Source organism: Procambarus clarkii, chromosome 67, assembly GCF_040958095.1.
Source record: "Procambarus clarkii isolate CNS0578487 chromosome 67, FALCON_Pclarkii_2.0, whole genome shotgun sequence".
Lineage (NCBI taxonomy): Eukaryota > Metazoa > Arthropoda > Malacostraca > Decapoda > Cambaridae > Procambarus > Procambarus clarkii.
The window spans coordinates 29,888,404-29,911,882 of NC_091216.1; the positions used below are offsets into that span (position 1 = coordinate 29,888,404).

General features: G+C 37.9%; 2 protein-coding genes and 1 long non-coding RNA gene across 3 annotated transcripts in view; 2 read left to right on the forward strand and 1 right to left on the reverse strand.

Moving 5' to 3' along the window:
• Positions 1-1,492: 1,492 nt before the first annotated feature.
• LOC123767577 (retinol dehydrogenase 12) lies at positions 1,493-16,806 on the forward strand. The gene is made up of 7 exons (XM_045757322.2): positions 1,493-3,179; positions 6,636-6,830; positions 8,589-8,777; positions 9,568-9,726; positions 11,391-11,510; positions 13,982-14,165; positions 15,315-16,806. Exons 1-7 carry the CDS (start codon positions 3,062-3,064, stop codon positions 15,418-15,420), a joined length of 1,071 nt encoding a protein of 356 aa, XP_045613278.2. The 5' UTR covers positions 1,493-3,061; the 3' UTR covers positions 15,421-16,806.
• On the reverse strand, positions 16,718-19,623 carry LOC138355482 (uncharacterized). Its single transcript, XR_011223945.1, has 3 exons — positions 18,531-19,623; positions 17,741-18,339; positions 16,718-16,854 (listed from the first exon to the last, which is right to left on the reverse strand). It is a non-coding gene; the product is annotated as an uncharacterized lncRNA (long non-coding RNA).
• A 149-nt stretch (positions 19,624-19,772) lies between these two features.
• Positions 19,773-23,479, forward strand: part of Zyx (lipoma-preferred partner zyxin) — a 65,670-nt gene continuing 61,963 nt past the window's right edge. The window contains 3 exon segments of the mRNA XM_045757323.2: positions 19,773-19,908; positions 21,426-21,594; positions 21,596-21,628. Coding sequence (XP_045613279.2) covers positions 21,460-21,594; positions 21,596-21,628 — 168 coding nt within the window. The 5' untranslated portion in view covers positions 19,773-19,908; positions 21,426-21,459.

The following is a 23,479-nucleotide window of genomic DNA, read 5'->3' on the forward strand; positions in this document are numbered from 1 at the left end:
CATTCTTTTGGCCTTCGTGGTCGTGTCCCTCTCTTTCTCCGCAGCTTCCTCTCTCGTCGTTCCTTTTGGGTGCGCCTTGGTACCACTCTCTCTGCCTCTTTTCAGCAATACGAAGGTGTGCCCCAGGGTAGTGTTCTGAGCACTACTCTTTTTCTGGTTGCCCTCAATGGTCTTCTTTCCTCTCTTCCTTCAGGTGTCTTCTCCGCTCTCTATGTCGATGATCTTACCCATTGCTGTCAGGGTGATGATTCGCCTCTCCTTCAGCGCCGGCTTCAACTTGCAATTAATGTTGTTTTTCCTGAGCGCACTTATGTGTCGCTTACCTCCGGAGACTAGCATCTTTACAGCGGAGCTTTATGCTATTCTCTATGCTCTTCGTCTCCTGCTGTCTCGTTGTCAGTCTTCCTTTGTAGTTGTTCTTGACTCTCGTAGTGCCCTCATGGCTCCCGGGTCCTTTAATCCGGTTCATCCAGTAGTTGTCGAGATCCAGCATTGGCTGTTTCTTGTTCACAGTAAATTTAAGTCGGTTGAGTTTTGTTGGGTTCCCAGCCATATTGGTGTGTCTTTAAATGAGCGTGCGGATGCTGCCGCCAAGGAAGCTGTCCGCTCTTGTCCCATCTCTCGTAAAGGCATTCCGTATTCCGACTTTTACCCGGTTATCCATTCCTCAGTCCTTACCCGTTGGCAGGCTTCTAGGTTGTCTGTTACTGGTAACAAGCTCCGTACTCTTAAATGTTGTGTTTCCTCGTGGCCGTCCTCCTTCCACCGTAACCGGCGGTGGGAAACAGCTCTGGCGAGGTTGCGTATTGGCCATACTCGCTTAACCCATGGTCACTTGATGGAGCGCCGCCCTGCTCCTTATTGTCCTAGTTGCATTGTCCCTCTTATGGTCGTGCATGTCCTTCTTGAATGTGCTGACTTCCAGGACGAGCATGTGTCTTGCTTTCCGACTGCCCCTCGCGGTCACCTGTCCCTCAATAGAATTCTTGGTGACTCGGATACTTTTGATATCGTTCGCCTATGCGTTTTTGTTCTCGTATTGGCATCCGTGGTGATATTTAGCGCCCTCTGATTATTTTGCGCATTTGATGGTGCTACATAGCCTTCCCGGTTTGGTGCCTTCTTTTGATAATTACTTGCTTCAACTTAACGACTACTGAACGCCATTTTGGCCACAAGCTTTTTCCTATTTACTAATAAAATACAATGAAATGAAAACCCGAAATTTAGTTTAAATGACTGGAGATCCCGGATGAGTGGTAACAGTGCGGTACACCCTGATAGTGGAGACCCCTAATGTCTTTGTGTACAATATCCGGAAGAAAACACGTGTATTGCAATGTCTGGTCAGCACTGAATATTGCAAGAGTCGTATATGGTTCACCTTGCATAATTAGACGCCTCCCTGCAGGACCAACCCTGCTCTAATGGATGTGTAGCCTTGCGGAACGCCTCCAGCAACATTCTAGATCAAATAATCACAAGGCTGGAGGCCGGGCTTGGGGGAGTAGAACAACTGCCAGAGCCCTCGTCAGGTATATTCTAGGCCTGCTTTATATACTCTAGGTTTCCCATGGTTGGGGACGGTAAGCTTATCGAGGCTCCCCCCTAAGGCCTCGATAACCCTACCCAGGATGCAACCCCTCAACAGTTGCCTAACTCCCGGGGTGCCTGTTTACCTGCTAGGTAAACTTGCCCAACCTATTAACTCCCACATAACCATACTGGAGTGAACAAACATGGTTTAAATACCGTAGGTAGGTATAGTACCTGTATTGTTTATTCCATGCCATGTGGCGTAACAGAATCCTGGACATATTAACCGGAGGGTAGAAATAGCCTAAGCTGCTCTATCATGTATTGATGTTTTTTATTGTCTTGGTGAACGTACTTGAACCAATAATTTTTGATCGTTGTACAATTGAAAGTCGTTTTTTTTTGTAATTTGGTGCTTTATTCAACGAGGAACTGAGGTGGTGGTAATTGTTGAGGACGTGGTGTTGAAGGTCTGGGTGGTGTAGCTGGTGTTGCTTAGTCTCGTTAAACCTCTTATTCCACCCCCTTCCCCCCCCCCCCCCCTTTCCGCACACCCAAGTGTAAGTAAAACTGGTGAAGGGGTGTGTGTGTACTCACTAGTTGTGCTTGGGGGGGTTGAGCTCTGGCTCTTTGGTCCCGCCTCTCAACTGTCAATCAACTGGTGTACACGTTTCTGAGCCTATTGGGCTCTATCATATCTACACTTGGAGTCAGCCTCCGCCACATCACTGCCTAATGCATTCCATCTGTCAACCACTGTGCGTGTGTGCGCGCGCGCGCGCTGAGCAAGGCGCCAATCCCCCAAACCATCATCTCAACTAATAGGTCGCGTTTTATTTACCTTATGGTAACCAACGTTACAATTGCAACCTATGGAAAAATAACGCCTCGCAAATATCTAAATATTAAAACGCATCGGACTAGATAGGTAGGTAGGTTGTTTGGGTTCGTGCGTTTCTGGTTATGTTAGTAGGTTGAATTTTTGACGTAATGACAAGTCGGAAAAAACTGCCTGCTCTTGCCATACACATTGACGATAAATATATGTTCATTCTGTCGATTCCCCTGATAACTTTGTAGGTGGTTATCATGTCTCCCCTTACTCTTTTTGTCTTCCAGGGACGTGAGGTTTACCTTTCGTAGCTCATACCTCTCAGTTCTGGAACTAGTCTGGTGGCATACCTTTGCATCTTCTCTAACTTTGTCTTGTAATTAACTAGTTAGTTAGTTATTAATTGTGATCACTTGAGTTATAGTGAGTTTGCCAGCTTAGTAGCCCTTTAACCATAATTTTAGCCTTCATATCTGTAAATTACATTCACAGAATCGTCCGCAGTACCTCCCTGGGGGAGATACATATATTATATAATAGTTATATTTATCTCCCGAGTTATATGCTGAATTATATAATGTGGAAGTAAGTGTTATGCGGCTGGCAGCGCTGGAGAGGTGGTGGTGGCAGCCCTACATGTGGTGAGGCAGACTCAGACGGGCCGCAGCCACCCACCCTGCCGGACCTACTGACATGGAGTTCCTCCGCAGCAGTTGTGATCCCCATTGGGTGTCTGTGGAGTACTTTACAACGGGCCTCGGATTCTTCTTGGAGCAAGAATTCAGTGTTCTTGTCGGGCTATGTTCCCTGAGTAAGTGACATTGGTTTAGTCAAAGTAAGGTGGTTGCTATGGGACTACTGTATCAATAGTAGGGCCTGCTTCCTCGGGGCCTCGTAGCCTGGTGGATAGCGCGCAGGACTCGTAATTCTGTGGCGCGGGTTCGATTCCCGCACGAGGCAGAAACAAATGGGCAAAGTTTATTTATTTATTTATTTATTTATATATTTATATATTTATATATTTATATATATATGTATATATGTATATATATATATATATAATATATATATATATATATATATATATATATATATATATATATAATATATATATATATTTATATATATATATATATATATATATATATATATATATATATATATATATATATATATATATAATATACATACATACATACATACATACATACATACATACATACATACACAAGAAGGTACATTGGGTTTGTGAGAATACATTGGATAGTACAGTATTTACATTCTTGTAAAGCCACTAGTACGCACAGCGTTTCGGGCAGGTCCTTAATCTAGCAGATAATTTTAAGTAGGTAATTTCAATCAGAATTGATAAATGATAAAGATACATTACAAGAGAAAAATGAGATGAGGGAGATAAGTAGGTATATTAAAGCTCTGACGTCATTGTAGTAGGTAGTAGTAGTAGAAAGAGTAGTAGAAAAATGAGATGAGGGAGATAAGTAGGTATATTAAAGCTCTGACGTCATTGTAGTAGGTGTAGTAGGTAGTAGGTATTGACGTCAGTGGAGTTAATAGGCTTTAGGTACAGAGACTGGATAGCTACCTGTAAGATAGTCCTTAATGTCAGTACTGGATGATGGAATATCATTTGCAAGGGATGAACCAATGGAAGAGAAGAACCTATTGAAACATCTGATTGATTACATTGACAGCTTGATTAGTAATTTAAACAAGGTTAATAGACACCATACAGCAGATTGACAGCACATATAAGACAGCAATGATCACAATGGTAAAGATGTTCAAATTGGGAACATAAAGGTTGGGAGATTGGGTAGCAATTGATACAGTGCAATTTTAAGGCAAAAAGTGAAAAACTATGAAGATGAAATTAGGTACTTTAGTATTGATTTTGAATGATGTAAAAGTTGGACAGCTTTTCAATTCAGTAGGGAGTGAGTTCCATAAACTGGGTCCCTTTATTTGCATAGTGTTTACACAGATTAAGTTTAACTCTGGGGATATCAAAGAGATATTTATTTCTGGTGTGGTGATAATGGGTCCTATTACATCTGTCCAAGAAGAGTTTCAGACAAGGATTTGCATTTAAGAACAGGGTTTTGTAAATGTAGTTGACACAAGAGAATTTGTGGAGTGAGATTATGTTTAGCATGTTTAGGGAGTTAAACCAGGGGGCTGTGTGTTGTCTGAAAGCAGAATTTGATATTATTCTGATAGCAGATTTTTGCTGGGTGATGATGGACTTGAGGTGGTTTGCAGTGGTTGAACCCCATGCACAGATACCATAGTTGAAATAGGGATAGATTAGTGCATAATATAGAGAGATGAGAGCAGAGTTAGGAACATAATATCTGATTTTGGAGAGTATACCAACTGTTTTAGAGACTTTCTTAGTTATGAGTTGTATGTGGGTACTGAAGTTGAGTCTCTTGTCTACGAATATGCCAAGAAACTTTCCATCATTTTTATTGCTAATGTTTACATTGTCAATCTGAAGCTGAATTGCATTTGTAGATTTGCTTCCGAATAGGATGTAGTAGGTCTTTTCTATGTTAAGTGTTAGTTTGTTGGTTGACATCCATAAGTGGACTTTTTTTAGTTCATTATTAACAACACCATTTAGTGTATGTGGGTTGGGGTTGGAGTAGATGAGGGTAGAATCATCAGCAAACAAAATAGGTTTCAGAATGTTAGAGACATTAGGCAGATCGTTTCTTTCACCCTGAATGCCCCTGTTACCTAGCAGTAAATGGGTACCTGGGAGTTAGTCAGCTGTCACGGGCTGCTTCCTGGGGGTGGAGGCCTGGTCGAGGACCGGGCCGCGGGGACACTAGAGCCCCGAAATCATCTCAAGATAACCTCAAGATAGTTGTGTACCCTACTATGGGGGGGGGGAACATTAGGCCTATTATGGGCTTAGTAACTGAACACCAGTTGTAGTAAAAGCTAAGCAATTTGAACATTTGGTGAACTAATTTTAATTTGTGCTGCAAGCGAGCGCATTAGTGTATTTATTATTTGTATCTGCAGAATGGAGATATTATCTCTTGGACCCCGCCTTTCTAACCAATTTATTTTTCCTCTATTATTTCTGCTACATCCCCAACAAGCAGCCTGTAACAGCTGTCTAACTCACCTATTTTACTGCTCGGTAACAGGAGCGTCAGGGTGAAAGAAACTACCTATTTGTTTCCATCTCCACCGGGGATCAAACCCGAGCTCTTTAGGACTATGACCTCCGAGTACTCTCCCCTCCCTCACGGCTGTAGGTAATGTTAGAGGTCATGACTACGAGATAAGGTAGATATGAGACTGGCCGGCTGTACATACCAATACTTGTAGTTTATCAATGTTTGTGTTATCTACACTTGGGGTACCTGTCTGTGGTGGTGGGGAATTGGTCTTCCTGAAGAATTCGTTTTGGTGGGGACAGGAAGCCTGTGTAAATTATACATATACTTTAGGTATGTTAATTTTAGCATATATGTTAATTATAGTTATATTATAATTATATTATATATTCTATATTATAATATATTTATAATTGTTAATTATAACATATATGTTGTAAGGTGGAACTACTGACCTTCCACAGGACCTCACAACAGTTGCCCAACTCCAGGGCACCTATTTACTGCTAGGTGACCTGAGACATTAGATGAAAGAAATGTGCCCAAACATTTCTGTCTTGTCCGGAAATTGAACCCTGGATCTCTGATTGTGAGTCAAGGACAAGGCCAACTGTACTAAAAGACCCTATAAATAATCTATTAAATGTAGAATAACCACTTTTTGACAAAAATTAAATAATTGTTAGAGATCTTCGACTCTCTTAAGACCTTTGTCAATATCAGAATTAACAAGGGTCTGAGAGTGTTGAATGCACTCTGGCAACTACTTACTTTTTTAAATGTGGTTATTTTGCATATTATATATTTTATATACGAAATATATTATGTACTGTACAATATGCTGTATTATAATAAGCAACATAAAGGACAAGGTACTGTAATTTGAAAGGAACTAAATGGCCGTGTCCATGGAGTGTTGAAGACAAGAGCTTAATACCTCCCAGTGACAGAGGAGACTCGCGCTGTTGCTAAATATAATACTGTACAGTACTGTACAGTACTGTACTCGTACATGATAGTCGTGCACAATTTTTAATGTAAGTAATACTGTAATTATGTACTTGAGATTAGATTTTGATTTGTATACTGTACTGAATTATCATTGTTCTTTTCAGTGTGTGCTGTTGACTACTATCTGGGTAACTGCCTGACATGCATGTTATTCCATAGTACCATCATCGTACTGGTCCGCCGCATCGTGGCTGGTGGAATATGCAACTCTGTGAAACGTTTAAATGGAAAAATTATTGTGATTACCGGTTGCAATGTTGGCATTGGAAGAGAGACTGCACGTAATCTGAGCAGAAGAGGTAGGGTTTTTATTATAAAATGCTGTCTAAATAGCTATTGTAATGTATACAGTCCTCTAGCCTAGCCTGGAGCCAAGTTTACCTTGTTATTATTTTTGACTAAAAGGGTGTGGCTTGGTATGGCTCACAGGCCCAAATATCCATTACAACCCAGTTGGTCTGGCATTTCTTACAAGAAGTTGTCTAATTGTTTATTAAACATGCCAACTTTTGTTCCAGCAGTACAGTATTTCTTATATTTAGTGGGAGGATATTGAATATCCCCGAACCTCTGATGCTCATAGTGTTTTCTGCTCGTGCCTAAACAAAATGTTTCAATACTGTCCTGTCTTGTATCTTCAAAATATTAATAATGTAGAGTATTTGATAGTGGTAGGTAAGCCCTGTATAAGATTTTAACAGGGTTTATATAATATAGTAAAAATCTGTAAGTATGGTATTAGAATACTGGATTGTACTACATATATTAAGATTTACATGATTCAAATAACATGTATTTTTAACATTACAACAGCTAAGGATAATGTACGCAAGTCTCTTTTTAACACTATGAAGGAAAACTGTGTCATGATGACTGCTGAAGTAATGTGGTGACTTGCCTGCCAGTCATGATAAGATCTCTGATTATTCACAGGCGGCGCCAGATGGGGGGGGGGGGGGGCGCCTGAATATTAGACCTGATGGAAAAATAAATTAAACTTTAAGATTGGAGAAGCAGTGGCAGTTGATAATGAATTAAAGTTGAAGGCAAGGAGAGGTGTTAGGAATAGTATAGATTAAGAAATAGATTTTTGAGAAAATCAGTGAGCCTTGAGCAGGATCTGAACCTGTGCTCTAGGTACTCCCAAGCAAATGCCTTAGACCACTATGCTTCTCATTTTGCTTGGCAGTACCCAGAGCATAAGTTTAAATCTTTCTCATGGCTCCTACTATTTTTCTCATTAATACATCATGCTGATATGATTTCTTTGTATGTGTAATAGATTTTTGTGTGTATGAAAGGGAATAATGCAGTTAATATAAAGATGTAGCTGTAGATCCAAGATCGGATTATTCTCTGCTTACTGTGATGAATGCGCAACACTACCTTGCTAATGGCCAAGTTTATTAAAAGTTTGTGGAATTAATTATGATTTATATTATTTTTTTAATTACATAATATATTTTTGAGTGGGGCTCGTCATTATCACCCTAGGCGTTGGAAAATCACACCAGGAGTCTGAGACCTGTCCTGAACTACTGGGAGCCAGGACCCGAATTTTGACATATGCTAATATTGTCAGTTAACCCTCAAATTGCATGCCTAAAATTATGTAGATATAATAATAATAATAATAATATTGTGTTATGTATATATGTCTTAAAACATTGCCTACTAATGTCAGGGAAAAGCAAGAAATCTATGCATTTTAGATATACTGTATATATATATATATATATAATATATATATATATATATATATATATATATATATATATATATATATATATATATATATATATATATATAATATATATATATAATATATATTAATAATATATATTAATATATATTATTATATATTATAATTAATAATATACAAGAAGGTTCATTGGGTTTATGAGAGAACATAGCATTGATTTTTTTATGTTCTTGTAAAGCCACTAATACGCATAGTGTTTCGGGCAGGTCCTTAATCTAACAGATAATTTTAAGTAGGTAATTTCTAGCAAAATTAAAAAAATATTTACTTAATTATTTTGTTAATTTTATTACAGGGGCTAAAATTATAATGGCCTGTAGAGACACAAAGATGGCAGAAAAAGTCGCTGAAGAGATACGTGATCAAACCGGTGGCGAGCTTGTGGTCATGAAACTGGACCTTGCATCCTTAAAATCTGTCCGTGCATTTGCTGCCGACCTCAGAGCCAAAGAAACAAGGATTCACATGCTGATCAATAATGCAGGTTAGTACAACATGCACATATGTTGTCTGGATTCATAAATCTATTTTAAGTATCTACTGTATGAAAAATTCTGAATCTTCTCCAGCGTAGAAAATATGAAATGTATTCAATGGATGTGTCGTACTGTACATAAAGTTCAACCTCAAAATATCACAAATTGGTGATATTTAGAAATTTTGAATATGCCAAAATTTTGAATACTGTACTCTGTAATTTTATTTTCAGCAATTTAAGGCACTATGAGGCACCATAGTAGTTCCCTCTTCCCACCTGTTCTGCCTTTTGTCAGTGTTTTACTGTATGGTGCTCTGACTTGAGAGTGAAGTAGCTTCCTCACCAGAAACCTAATAAGGTTTTACGTGACCAACTACTATAAGTGCAATATAGTACATTATACAATACAGTACAGTATGTGTACTGTACAGTAAAACCTGTATTTCTCAAATGCAGTAAATAATTATAGTACTACCAAAGTAAATAACAGTAAAATTATTAAATATGAACAGAGTATAACAATGCCAGGTTGTGTTTAATTTCTACATACATTTGAAAGTTCGGTCCTTCATTCAAAATTTTCAGATTTCGTTCCAGTAACCAAAGTACTGTACTGTAAGGAATTTAAGAGTTTTGTTATTTTAAGGTCTGAATTTCCAACTTTTTATAGCATGAAAGATTTACTCATATTGAACTACCATACTGTACTTGTATGATCTTACTCATTGCCCCTAACCTTAAAATTATGCAAGTGATTCTAAACAAATTTTTAATTTATTTGTGATGATCTTCTCAGGTGTTATGATGTGTCCATATATGAAGACTGAAGATGGGTTTGAAATGCAGATGGGCACCAACCACTTTGGCCATTTCCTGTTGACCTGCTTACTGCTGCCCTTATTGACTCACTCTGAACCTGCTCGTATCATTAATATCAGCTCTCTTGGGCATACACGTAAGAAGTTCTGTGGATAGTAATCATATTTTTTCTTTAATACAGTAATTGTGGCTAAATTTGGTTGTACAAATTTATTTTGCTAAGGAATTTATTGTCTTTTTGTGCACCATGCAATTTGCATGCAAAGTCCTCTCATCTGACATTTGAATTCAGCAGCATACCCAGGTACAGTACTGTATTCAAAAAGGAAGGAAGTAAGTCTGAATTCCTCATATGTTACTGTATATTTAATTTAATTAAAACAAAGTTTAACTCGGTGAAGATTGCTTTAACTGAAGCTGGTCAGAGAAGAGTGTTTGTACACAGAATTTTAGCACTTTAGATAAATGAGTTTGCTCTTAAGTTCGGCTGAGAGACGAGGGCATGGAACCCAATTAAAGTCTCCCTCCATTTTGGAGCTTGAGACTGACTTAACGGCTGCCATTTCCCCAAAGATAATGACTAATTGGCCACTTGTGGCCTGTTGCTGCCAGGGGGTCTCTTAAGATTCAAATTAAGCTGTCTGAGGAAAAATGTAAAACTTTCTTTTCAAACACTAAGAAGAAAAAAGATCTAAGACCATGGCTTGTTAAAAGCAGTATAATATATTCTGTGCAAGGAAAGTATTTACATAAAAATATGGTAGCCAAGACAAGGTGCAATTAAATTCAAGAGTCCAAATAATGCAGGAATGTGTCAAAATCTGCATCACAAATCATTCTCAAGAACAACTGTTATGTTGACATTAAGGCTTATGTTATGTTTGACACTGGTGGCTGGCTTATGGCAGCCAGCCACCAGGTGACAATTCAATTATCAGTGTGCCAAAATCAAACTACTGTACTGTACTAATAATCATGAACCATTAGCCCCAAAATGATTCACTGCATGTAGATGCTAAAATTGATTCATGAAATGCTTCGACAAGGACGTCCGCAACGGACACCAGAATAATGTTACAAAATGCATGTGAACACCATGGCAACAATGTTATCGTCCCTGCCAGTGATGTTTACACCGTTCTTAATCATGTCCTAACAAGGTACACACTTAAAACATACTTCACTAACAAAGGAGCCCAATAAGCACTCTCATTCTACAATGGTCCACTCTGGATTAGTGTGGAGTATTTTGATCTGGGTGGTGCTCTTGCTTGCTCCTGCCAGAATATTACCATCTCCGGCTTACAACAATCTTCCGTAACCAATTACAGTACAATATTTTAGTTAATATTTAGTTAATAAACTTGTCAAGTTATTATAATAACTTGACAAGTTAATATTACATATACTGTTGGTTACATTGTTCCTAGCAAGAATTATTTATTATGCAAATGAACTTCAGTTATGTATGACAACTGTTTTTTTAAACTGCTGTCCTGAAACACAAATGACCATTAACATTTTATCCCTCCTCTCAATAGTGAGATAAATGAAGAACATTACTATTAAAATATACTATGGAGTAAGCTGGTTGCATAAACACACATGAAACTTATCATTTTGCTCTTTGATTGCTGGTGTGTTTTAATGAATTCTATATGCCAGTTTAGTAACTCAATGAAAATAGTACTGTACAGTACTTGCATAAAGAAATAATCTGACATTAACTGGTTCTTGTGTAGTCTATGTACTACATGTAAATTTAATAGCATATTTTTAATTAAGAACTTTATATTTCAGGAGGTTATATTCCATTTGATGACATGAAATATGAGAGAGGCTATGACAGAATGCAGGCATATGGAAACAGCAAACTAGCGAATGTCCTTTTCACTCGCCAACTTGCAAAGAAATTAAAAGGTAATGTACATTACTACAGAACTGAGTCATTTTCTAATCATTAACTATGCAAATTATGTTCTCCATATAGTTCTTTGGCCACTAATGTTTCAATTTCATAGATATTGAAAAGTTACATACTGTATATGCACCAATGCAACCCCCTCCCTCTCTCCCTCCTCCATTTCCCGACCCATACTTTGATACTATAAAAAGACTGATACTCTATTACCAATGTACTAGTATTGTATTTTTCAAGATGTTAAAAATTAAAACTCTGGGCTTGTAGGGGGGATGGGGGGAAAAAGTAATTTACAGTAGTAACACATTAATTATAACAATAATCATAGCATAACTTAATCCAGAATCTAAAATGGAACTTATTAAATGCAACAAGTCTATTATTTATTAATCAATAATTATTGCTCCTGCAATAATTACTGAACAATAACAAATCCATAGCAATTTTGCATATCTACTTGTAGTGGATTTAGGCAAAATGCCTGATAATCCCACGGTGGTTAGTTTGAAACTTCTTAATTAGAACCATGAGTGTACTTTAGAAAAATTAGATATTTCACTTCAGAGTACATTTAAGATATCTTCAGCTCTTGGGTCCAACCTTCTAGCCCAAGTTTTAAGTTCAAGCTGAGCAAGCACAATGAGGGGAGTTTGGAGCAGGAAGGTAAAAGATAGGTAAGTGGAGGCGTTGGTGGAAAAGGTATGTCTGGGTAGAAAAGGGAGGGGGGGTGGCAAGTAACAAGGCAAACCACCATTGCTATTGTGTAAACACCCTAATAATGATGCTCTTTATCTATCAGGTGCAATAGAGCATCGAGTGTAATGAAATGCTCCCTTTGGGCATCACCTCGGTAGCTTCCTATTCTTACCTATTTATAAATACTGTATTTTTTTGTCAATAAATGAGCTTAGGTTTGAGAGTTGTGGTCACCTTCCCTGGGGCTTGGGTGGGTAAACCTGAAACCTGGTAGTGGTGGTTAGGATTATTCAGCTTTATTTTGTTATGCAGTATGCCAAACATTGCTTAGAGGGTGGTTTTGGTGCCTCTTTGTATTTTAATGGCAATTTGCTTTGTTAATGGGTTAAACTTTGATCCTCAAGAGGGGGGGAGGGAGACCATAATATATGCCCAACTACTGCATTCAAAGAGTAACCCTATTACAAACTTGAAAAAGTGGGTTCAGCTAGTCACCAGGAACCTGGCACACCGGAAAAGATGCAAAGACGTGCTACGAAGTGGCTTCTGGAACTGAAAACAGATTACGAAGAGTGGCTAGAAATGCTAAATATGCCAAAACTAGAAGATAGAAGAAAGAGGTGATATGATCACTGCATACAAAGTAGTAACAGAATCTACAATATTGAAAAAGAGGAATTCTTGAAACTTGCACCTTCAGGAGCAAGAGGTCATAGATTCCAGCTAAGGAAACAAATGTACCAGAAAAATATTGGGAAGCTCTTTTGCAAATAGTAATTACCTAAGTGTAGTTGCAGGATGAGTTACGCTCGTGATGACTTATCTTCTCGGCACTCTGTCTTTTGATGCTTGGAAACTACTGACGGTTTTGGCCTCCATCATCTTTCACTTAATTTATTCCAACCATCTAAAACTCTGTTTGCAAAAGTGAATTTGTTATATTTCTTCGGCAGCTTTGTTCAGTTAGCTTAAATTTATGAGCTCTTGTTCTTTAAGTACCAGGTCTCGGGAATTCTTCCCCTCAATTCTGTTGATTCCCGGTATTATTCTGTACATAGTGATCATATCCCCACTTTTTCTAATATCTTCTAGTTTGGTACATTTAAGGCCTCAAACCTCTCCTCATAGCTCTTGTTGTTCAGTTTCAGGAGCATACCTTTGCATCTTTTCTAGTTTGCTGATGTGCGTCTTAAGATATGGGCACCATTTGCCCGCTGAATATTCAAGCTTTGGTCTCACGAAGGTCATGAACAATTGCTTTAGCATTTCACCATCCATATATTTAAAAGCCATTCTGAAATTAGAAAACATAGCATAGGCTCCTCACACAATGTATTTTTGTGCTTCTCAGGTCGTATTTTTTTTTTTTTTTATGATAAATGGTTGGAACAAGTTCAAAAGTGAGAAGGCTGTCGAGGCCAAAACTGTCGGTAGTTTCAAAGTGTCGTATGGCAGGGTAAGAAGATGGGACACCACGAGCGTAGCTCTCATCTGGTAATTACACTTAAGTACAGTAATTACACTCGCAATGTTCTGACTATGTTGGTTACATAAAATAAGGGAAGCTATCAGAGTGCTATCCAGAAAGGAGCATTTCATTACATGAAATATTTAACTTTTAAGACTTGATTATTACTAATATTCAAAACTTTAAAAATGGGAGCTCAAGTATGCTGTGTTGTATAAAAATACATTTAAATGTATGTATACATTTAAATACTGAAAATGTATAAAATACATTTCTTATTTTTAACTAATCATAATTATTTTACAGGAACAAACATTCAAGTATTTGCTGTCCACCCAGGAGGTGTACAGTCTAATTTAGCTCGTCATGTAGTAGACGTGTGGTATGCTAGCAAACTAATGGCAATTCTCTGGAAAAACACTGTTGAAGGCACACAGACGACACTTCATTGTGCCTTGGAGGCTATTCAGGAGGATCCTTATTATTACAGGTGTGTGTATATACATATGCTCGTATTGTTAACTAGAAAATACAGTAAAATTAAGAGTTTTTCACTTTTATAATAACTAAGCCAGCAAGATTCTTAGAAATATTTTGGGTACACCTTCAGGAGTTTTGAATTGATGAAGTAATAATATCTTTGTGGAAGGAGGGGGGAGGCTGGTTTCTGCCACTCTCCCTTAAAGATAGGAGGTTGGTATAAGGAGTTAAGCATAAAGTCACCTGTGGTGCAGAGGTTAGTGTAGTTGGCACACAACTGATTGATCCACAGTTCAGTTCCTGGACAGGGCGAGACGTTTGGACACGTTTCCTTGCACCTGATGGCACTGTTCACCTATCGGTAAACAGGTACCTGTGAATTGGGCAACTTTTTGGGTGGATTCTAGGAACAAGGTTCTTTGTTGCAACACCTGCTTAACAACCGTCAGCCAGGCCACTCAACCCTCTAGTGTACTCACCAACTCTACTGAACCGATGTTCGTCAATGGAGACAAAAACCTGATTGTTATGTTTTAATACTTAATAATGCTTAACAGTGACTGCAGCAGCAGCTGCTTCTGCTGCTTTTGTCTTGTCTGTGAGTGGCCAGTTTTGTCAGTTTGTTTGGTTTGCTTTTTAGGCCTCCACCCTTGGTTTGGGCCCCTATGTCGCTGCAGAATGTGGAATTGCAGGCATTGTCAGATTGGAATGGGAGGAAAATAATTTCAGGGGCCACCACCCATGGGGTTTTGAAAGGTTGTGAAGCTTACTTTAGATAGGGGCCGAGGATAGAGGGACCTCGTTATAAGCCTAACGTGTGTGAATACACTTTGGCTTCTTGTCCCCCGACAATGAATTGCTGTACAGTATATTGAATTATAAAATGACTAAATTTAAAAACTTCAAATGTGTGTAATCACTTTCAATTATACTCGCAAATAGCAGTTGAGCATAGTATTTTAAATATCCATCAGAATATTCTCCTGTGATTTCCTGGCACACTTATGACCTTTCAGGAACATTTTTGATAGTTCTATATGACACTGTGTACTATGTTGTCCTTTGGACATGGGGTGACCTTACCTTAGGAAGCCACCAAATAAACCACTCAAAGGCAATTTTCACTTAACTCAATGCCTGATTTTTTTTTCTCCAACAGTGATTGTGGTCTTTGCTATGCCAGTGCAGCAGCACGAGATGATGCAGTAGCAGAAAAGCTGTGGCATATTTCAGAAGAAATGGTTGGCCTTGCCAAAGAAGATTAAGTTTGTGGATACAGTACTACTGCTTCAGTGCTATTCCTTACAGGATGAAAAATATAACCTGTCATCCACATATGATAGTCCTTATTGCAACAAATGATTGAATGCACAAAAATGGACTGTTGCACCGAAAAAAGGCCTAATTTTGTAAAGGGCATGAGAAAGATGGCAACAGCTAAATGTAAACTTCCCTGGGCATAGAATATATTATAATAGTATATATTATGTGCCTAGGGTATAATCTATACATAGTATAGATTATTCCCTAGGCACATGTATATACAGTATTAGGAATCCTAGGCCTAATTTACACACAAGATGACATAAGGCCTATGATTACTTAGGCTTAATACAGGTTAAAAATTCCAGTAATTCAAACATGTTGTACTACAGGGATGTTGTAAAATGTACTTTCTGCCAGAAAAATATCTATGCAGTTGTAATTTAAAGTTGAAAATATTAGTTTTCTTTGGTAAGGATTACCCAGCCACTTGGACTGGACAGTAGAGAGAGTCTCGCTTCAAGCGAGTCGGCGTTCAATCCCCGACCATCCAAGTGGTTGGGCACCATTTCTTCCCCCCCCAGTCCCATCCCAAATGCTTATCCTGACCTCTTCCAAGTGCTATAAAGTCTTAAAGGTTTGGCGCTTTCCCCTGATAGTTAAATTAAAATTAATTTGGCAAGGATTTTTTGTATATTAATGTAGGGGCACATTTTTACTAGGTTAGTAATAACAATTGTGTGGTTCAGAGCATACATTTTTGTGGAATATTTAATAATAAAAGATGCAAAGTAATGTAAATCACATTTAAATGTTAAAGAATTTATTCTAATGTTCAACGGAATTATAGGTTACAACTTGAGTGGTAAATATAGATTGTAAGAAAGGTTACAGTAGTATATTGTATTGAAGAGTTAAATCTAGTAGCAAACATGATTTAGTTATTTTGAACAAAAGCTCTTGGAAAATTATACTACTCTTGCCATGTGGAAGATACACTGTTTGTAATTTGAATGGATTAATAGTTGCAGCAGCACTGTGCACGTAAAATATGATTAACAGTAACCTTGATAATAATGTTTACCCAACATAATTTGATTAATTTTCTGCAAAAAAATGTAGTGCCTGGAACTTTTAACAATATTGTTTCTCCCGATTTAAATAACTAGATGCTACACTTTATAAATGATAACTTGTAATAAATTAATCTGTTTATATTATTTTTGCATGAGAAAAAAAAGTTGACAATTCTCCAGTAATGCTAATATAGAGTGATGTAAAGTGATAACATTGAATTGGCTGATTTCTTTCAAACGAAGCTTAAAATGAACTTAAAATATCTAGATTTTCCTGTGATGTGAAAAATAAGACACTGCCAAAAAGTAAAATTTTGATTCCTTAATCCTTAGAGCAGCTCATAAAATCTGACACCTCGCCTGCGTGCAGAAAAAAACAACTTTATGGAATGATAATCTGCATGTAGATGTAAGATAACTGAAAAATAAAAACAAATATACATTTTTTACCTGACTTCATATAGAGTAGGAGGATGCTGGGTGGGGAAGTCAGAGCTCATAGATGGGCAGTGTGCTCATGGTGCAGAAGGTGAGGACACTCATTTTCAAGTTGGATGGTTATGTTGCTTCTCTTTAGTTAACATTTGTGTTGAATAACATGATTTATGGACATGTGACAAAAACAGTGAGTACTATATATATATAGGCATACAAAGTTCAATAATATGTATACCTAATATTGCATGTCATCCTATTATCCCATTTCTGGCACATCTTACAGGCATGACAGACAGACATTTCCCTATACATGTATGTGTGCATATATATAATTATAGTGACAAATCTGAAAGAATAGAGCAGTGGCTATTCTGGCTGGTGTTGTGCCAATCACATTAGATAAAAACAAGTAAAATAAAGTAAATAAGACTGCTTCTGACCTCTTTACTGTATGAGAGCTGCGGGTGAAAATTCAAATGAATGAAAAACTTTAAACATTTAATATAACAAAATTGACTATAACAAATAAAACAAATCCCATTATCCACTTCGCGATAGCACAATATAAAATGCAAAATAAATGTAAATGTGACAGTTACATCAATGGCAAAAAGAGAGGTGCAAAACAATACAATATACAATAGCTGTATGCATCTACTGTTTCCTGGGAAGACTACAGTATATGTTACTGCTTGAGAGCACGAAGAGTATTCTGAGGACTGGCCGTTGTTGTTGTTGTTTAAGATTTACAACTTGGAACAAAAATTCCCAAGTAGCATGGGCTATGGTGAGCCCATTGTGAACTTACCTGGCACAGCAGGGCTGTAACTTGTTCAGACTGGCCAGTTTGTTGTTTAAGATTCGCTACCTGGAACAAATTGTTCCAAGTAGCACGGGCTATGGTGAGCCCGTAGTTAGTTAGACTGGCCGGTAGTGAGCTGCTTATATATGCAGCCAGGTCTAGTGTAGATGGCGCTGATGTGCAGGTAACTATCGCCGGGAGTCTTAAACGAGCGGTTAGGCTGGTCGACCGGCAAGTGGAGTTGGCCCCCAGACAGCAGGTGTCCAGGTGTCTTGGGTACTTGAGGGTGGAGGGGGGGTGGTGTCTTGTCTAGACACAGGCTTCAGATCACGTATTGTTGATGTTGATTCCTTATACTGGAGCATGCAGATATGTTGGTGAATAGGCAGGATCTACTACCGAAGCAGGAGATTGCCGTAACAATGCACACACACATACAGGGCCTGGTAGCCTGGTGGATAGCGCATAGTATTCGTAATTCTGTGGTGCAGGTTCGATTCCCGCACCAGGCAGAAACAAATGGGCAAAGTTTCTTTCACCCTGAATGCCCGTTACCTAGCAGTAAATAGGTACCTGGGAGTTAGTCAGCTGTCACAGGCTGCTTCCTGGTGTGTGTGTGTGGTGTGGAGAGAAAAAAAAGTAGTTAGTAAACAGTTGATTGACAGTTGAGAGGCGGGCCGAAAGAGCAAAGCTCAACCCTCGCAAACACAACTAGGTGAATACGCACACACACACACAGGCTTCCTGCCACTGACAAAATTAATTATTAAATTATTAAACACATGGAAATACCTACCCACCGAAACTGTAAATGCCATGACATTACTTCTATTTAGTCCAACTGGAAATAATCACGAACAATAGGGGAGACCTTTGACATGCTGCCAGCCTTCTGTCTTCATTGAGACCACTAGAGAGATAGTGGCCCTCAGGTAAACATGTTGAAGATACAATCAAAAGGAAGGCAAAGAGCCATGCTACTCCCTTAATGAAGAAATAACACCTCAAACTTTTTTTTATCATGGCTCTCAAGATAGTGATGAGTACTGAAGGACATAACTGGTAGAAATATAACCCATAAAAATGCCAGGAAGTAGCCCCGTAGCAGCTGTCTAACTCCAGAGGCCTCAGGCAAACGGAACTGCTTTTTTACCTGAGGGCCACTATCTCTCTATAGTGACCTCGATGGACTGGAAGACGATGGTTTGTCAAAGATCTTCCAATTTGTCCCGATGTTTGTATCGAACTTGACCTTGAATTGCATCAATGTTTTAGCATTTACGGTTTCGGCGGGTAGGCGGTTCCGTGGATTTATAACCCTTTGGGTAAAAAGGCATGTCCTGTTTTTCGTCCTGCATTTTGGAACAGAAAGAAGCATCAATATTAATATTATTAGAACATATGCAATTTATAACTGGTATGTTATAATATTATTAGAAAATATGCTTTTTAAATTTGGTACTTTATTATAATGTAGATTTTGAACACATATGCCTAATAGGACACGTAAAACAATCGCAATCAAATTTAGGTTTTCCTTCGGAGGAAGTTAATAGGGAATGTTGTCACCCTTATACAGAATGCCTGTGTATTCATGGTTGATCAATTAGGGTCATGGCTGCCGACAAGGGATAGCAGTCGTAACCTAAATTTGACTTGGATATGCTTTTATAGCCTCATTATGCCTTGTCTGCTGCTTAGAATTAAGCTAATAGAAGGTATATATGTGATGGTAGGCCTGAAGAGATCTGATAAAAGGTATGCTGTGCCTTTGAGAGATGTAATAAAGCAGAGACTTGATATAATTGCCTTCTTATGAGAGCAGATTAACAGGCCAATTCACTTTCTCCTTCACGTACTTGCGTTTTTAATTTAAATTAGGCGCGCAGCTTGTCAGTGTGATGTTCCAGCAATATAAAATTCCACACTATTTACAAATATTCCAGTTATTTTTCATCGTATACAATAGACACGCATATAAAAAAAGTAGATATGTGTAGAATATTAACGGATGAGAGGGAGGTGGGAGTGTAAGGTGCAGGAGGGCATGGTGTAGAGGATTTTGTGAAGAGTGTGAGTGTGTGTGTGGGGAGGCGAGGGAGTCACCTGTGAGCCCGTGTTGTTGTCTCCACAGTGACAGGAAGTGACTCACACGGGATTTTAACTCTCAGAAGGTAAGACACGAGCCGGACCTACTTAATTAAGACTTTGGAGGCCTTTAACACCTCTCGCGTACTTAATATAACACAGTAATACCTCTGTGAGGAGTGAGCTCAGTATCCCTGCTCAATTATGGCAATGTAATGGATAATTGTAGCAGAATTTCCGATAAAATCATGCCGATGGTATTAGTTTTTTCTGGCAGTGTTATTAGTGGTTTGAAGTAGTGTCAGGCAGCAGTGTGGGGTCCATGAGGCAGCAGGTGCCTGAGCACACTGGTGGCACAGTAGTGGAGCCTTGTGTAGTGTTGGGGGACCCGTGTATGGACCGTGTCAACATAACCACACTTGTACCTTACCAAATACATTACATTCATCACTCAATTTAATTCCTCGGCATACGAACCTTTTAGACATTAATAAACATCATAGAGTGCTTTTCAAAGACCCAAATTAACCACAATAATTAAAGTTTGATTTAATAAGGGTTATTTTTGTTGACAAGTATATTTGTATATTTTATGGGTGATATTGCAGTACTGGACTCTTAAGCTTATATTTCACATGTGTATTTCTTCCCCATGTCTTGTTTCTCTTTATCAGGCATGGTTATGTTTCCGCAAGATGTAATTAGACGAGGTTTTTTGTATTCAATATGAAACTCTGTGCGACGATGGAACTCTATTGAGACAGTTCAATGACTATTTGACACTAGAAATTTTTTTTTATTCACAAACTCTTCTGTTTATTGTTTATACAGTGGTTGGCAGATATATTTAAAACTTGTATGAAATGGCTAATGTGCTGCTGTAGATATTGTCAGAGTGAAGGTACAGAACGGTACAATACAGTACTGTATTATAAAAGATAAGGTGTGACTTTTCAGTAGTTGTCCTTTGTCCTACATGGGTCACTTCACTTAATTTAACTTAGGGTGTATATATATATATATAATGTATTTTCAGTTTAACATGCAAGCACAGTACTGTACTGTACTTAAGTTACAATACTTAGTCATATTTTTGAGTTCTAGCATTCAAATGGTATTGGTGTTATTCTTGTAATATTTTACATGAGAAAATAGGGTGCTAATAATAATATAATAATAATACTTATACATTTTACGAATAAAATTATTAACTTGTGGATGCTGACTTATTAATGTGTAAATTGTATAAAAGGGATTAGTTTATCCTAATATGTTAGTACAATGCACAATTTGTTCTTTTGGTTCAAAGGCTTATGTAAAAATGTCTCGCATCCAATAATTTGACTGCTTTAGAAACTCACTTCTTCCTGAAAGAGGCTCAAGTAACTAGTGTTGAGATAGTCTGGCTGAATACCTGCCATCAGACTGGATTTTGAGTAGGAAAATTCTTGGCTGGCTATAGGTAAACGGGAAATCAGTTTATAGGAAGTACTGTATCGCCTTACCATATATTGAAATAAAACTGTGGATCATTTGTGAAATTTGGCATGAAAACTAAACTATATAAACTATATTCATATTTTATTATTTTTTGTTTTCTCAGAGTATAGTGCTAACTTCAAATAATTGGGCACGAGATGTTTAGCAACACATACAGTAATGTGACTGAAGAACTCGGTCGGTTACACCTGGGAAATACATCTACGCAGCAATATTCACCTGGAGGTGGTAAAAAGGTTGCACCACTTGTTCCTCCCAAACCAAAAAAAAAACCATGGACAGCTCGTATCCCAAATTCCATTACATGTAAGTACAATTTAAGTAATTTTTCATTTGTTTATAAATATTTAATATGTTGATGTAACCCGACACATCGTATATTGTTACAGTGCAATCCCATTATCCGGAAGAAATAAAATAGCCAGTGGCGTATATTGTCTGGATGCAATTTTAATTTCAAGTTTAACAGGATCTTGTTTCCTTCATAGGCATTAAATAAGCAAATAAGCCCATTTGAAATATCATCCTAAATCAAATAAAATGGAATTGTCGTGTTTATCAACACAATCTGTAAATGACATAGGAAACGTGGGTGCATCTTTGCTCCTGAGAGGTGGTTAGTAGCACACTGCAGTACAAGCACATAAAATGGCTGGCAGCCAAATATTTTATTGTACAGTAATGTATTACCTAGCTATATGTTCATCTAATGTCCCCATCTGACAGGTCGGTTAGTCAGGAATTCAGGCGATACGAGTTCAGTCTTCTAGTTTGTATTAGCAAACTCTGGGTAGAGCACATGAAGGTATTAATGAGTGATACTGTTGACATTGATGTTTTCACTTCCTTCACCACCACCTTCCTTTGGTCTTGTATATACTGTACATAATAAACCAATCCACACTACTGTATATTATTATTAGTAAATAACATTGATTCATTGATAACATTCGAGCAGTGGTTTTTGCCCAAAACGTTAAGTGTGCTAGTGGCTTTACAAGAATGTAAAAAATCTCACTAACGTAATCTCCCTAACCCATTGTACCTTCTTGTAAATAAATTATTATTATTATTGAAAAGTATCATGTGAGTAGCTGCTTTCTCTTCTAATCGTCACTTTCCTCCTACCAAAGTAACGGTGCGAATTCTTCCGAATATTGAGTACACATATGTACTGTACATACAATCAATCTTTTAATTTACCCCTTTTAAACATTTATAAAGTTATTGTACATAGTAAATAAAAGTACACAATGTTGTAAGGTCAGTACAGAGCTGTAACAATAAATGCCGGGAAATATGCATTGTGTAATATCTGCAGGCATGTGTTGACACAATCTAACCAGGCAAATTGGCTGAAAGTAAAAAATAAAAGTGCCCCCATACACACACATTGCAAAATGCCCAAACAGGTTGCTCCAATTAACAGCCTGTTGGACACCAGGTTTCACAAATCAAGCTTGGCCCTAGACCGAGCTTGGGTGGAGAAGAATTCCTAGAACCCTCTCCAGATACAGTAGTAGTAATGGTAGCTACCTTCAATAGCCATAATGTATGTGGTTCTGTAATATTTTCTATTAATCAATTGCTCTCGGGATGGGTATGGGGTGCATAATAAATTACTCACTCGATTGACCAAATATAGTAAAATGTACTTTCCCATCCTGAATAATGCAAAATATGGAACCGGAATGTTCAATAAAGTAGAAATGTATAATTACTGGGGAAAGTTGTGCTTTGGTATGTATGAAACTCCCTCACTGCTGGTCTTTACCTAACTAGACTTGCCATTGATTTTTTTCATTTGTGAATATCCTCTAGCGCACATGGTCTCGATGGATAATTACACTGTATATAGACTGATAGAGGTAGTGAGACTGATAGAAAGAAGAGGGATTGGTAGGTTTTGATGTAGAAAATACTGTAAATAAATTGTTTAAATATAGGAACTAGCCTATGGCAAGGCTGCCTGTGATATTCGAAGTCAGGGTGATTGTAATGATGTAGAAAAGTCATTGGAACAGGACGGGGAACGAATCGGCGTCCTGGTTCTCGAGATGCATTCCTTTATCCATTATAGTTTCGGTGTATAACATATCCTTTTAGGCTTGCATTACAGTATTCTGAGAGCACAAGTAGAGCAGGAGTTTATTCCTG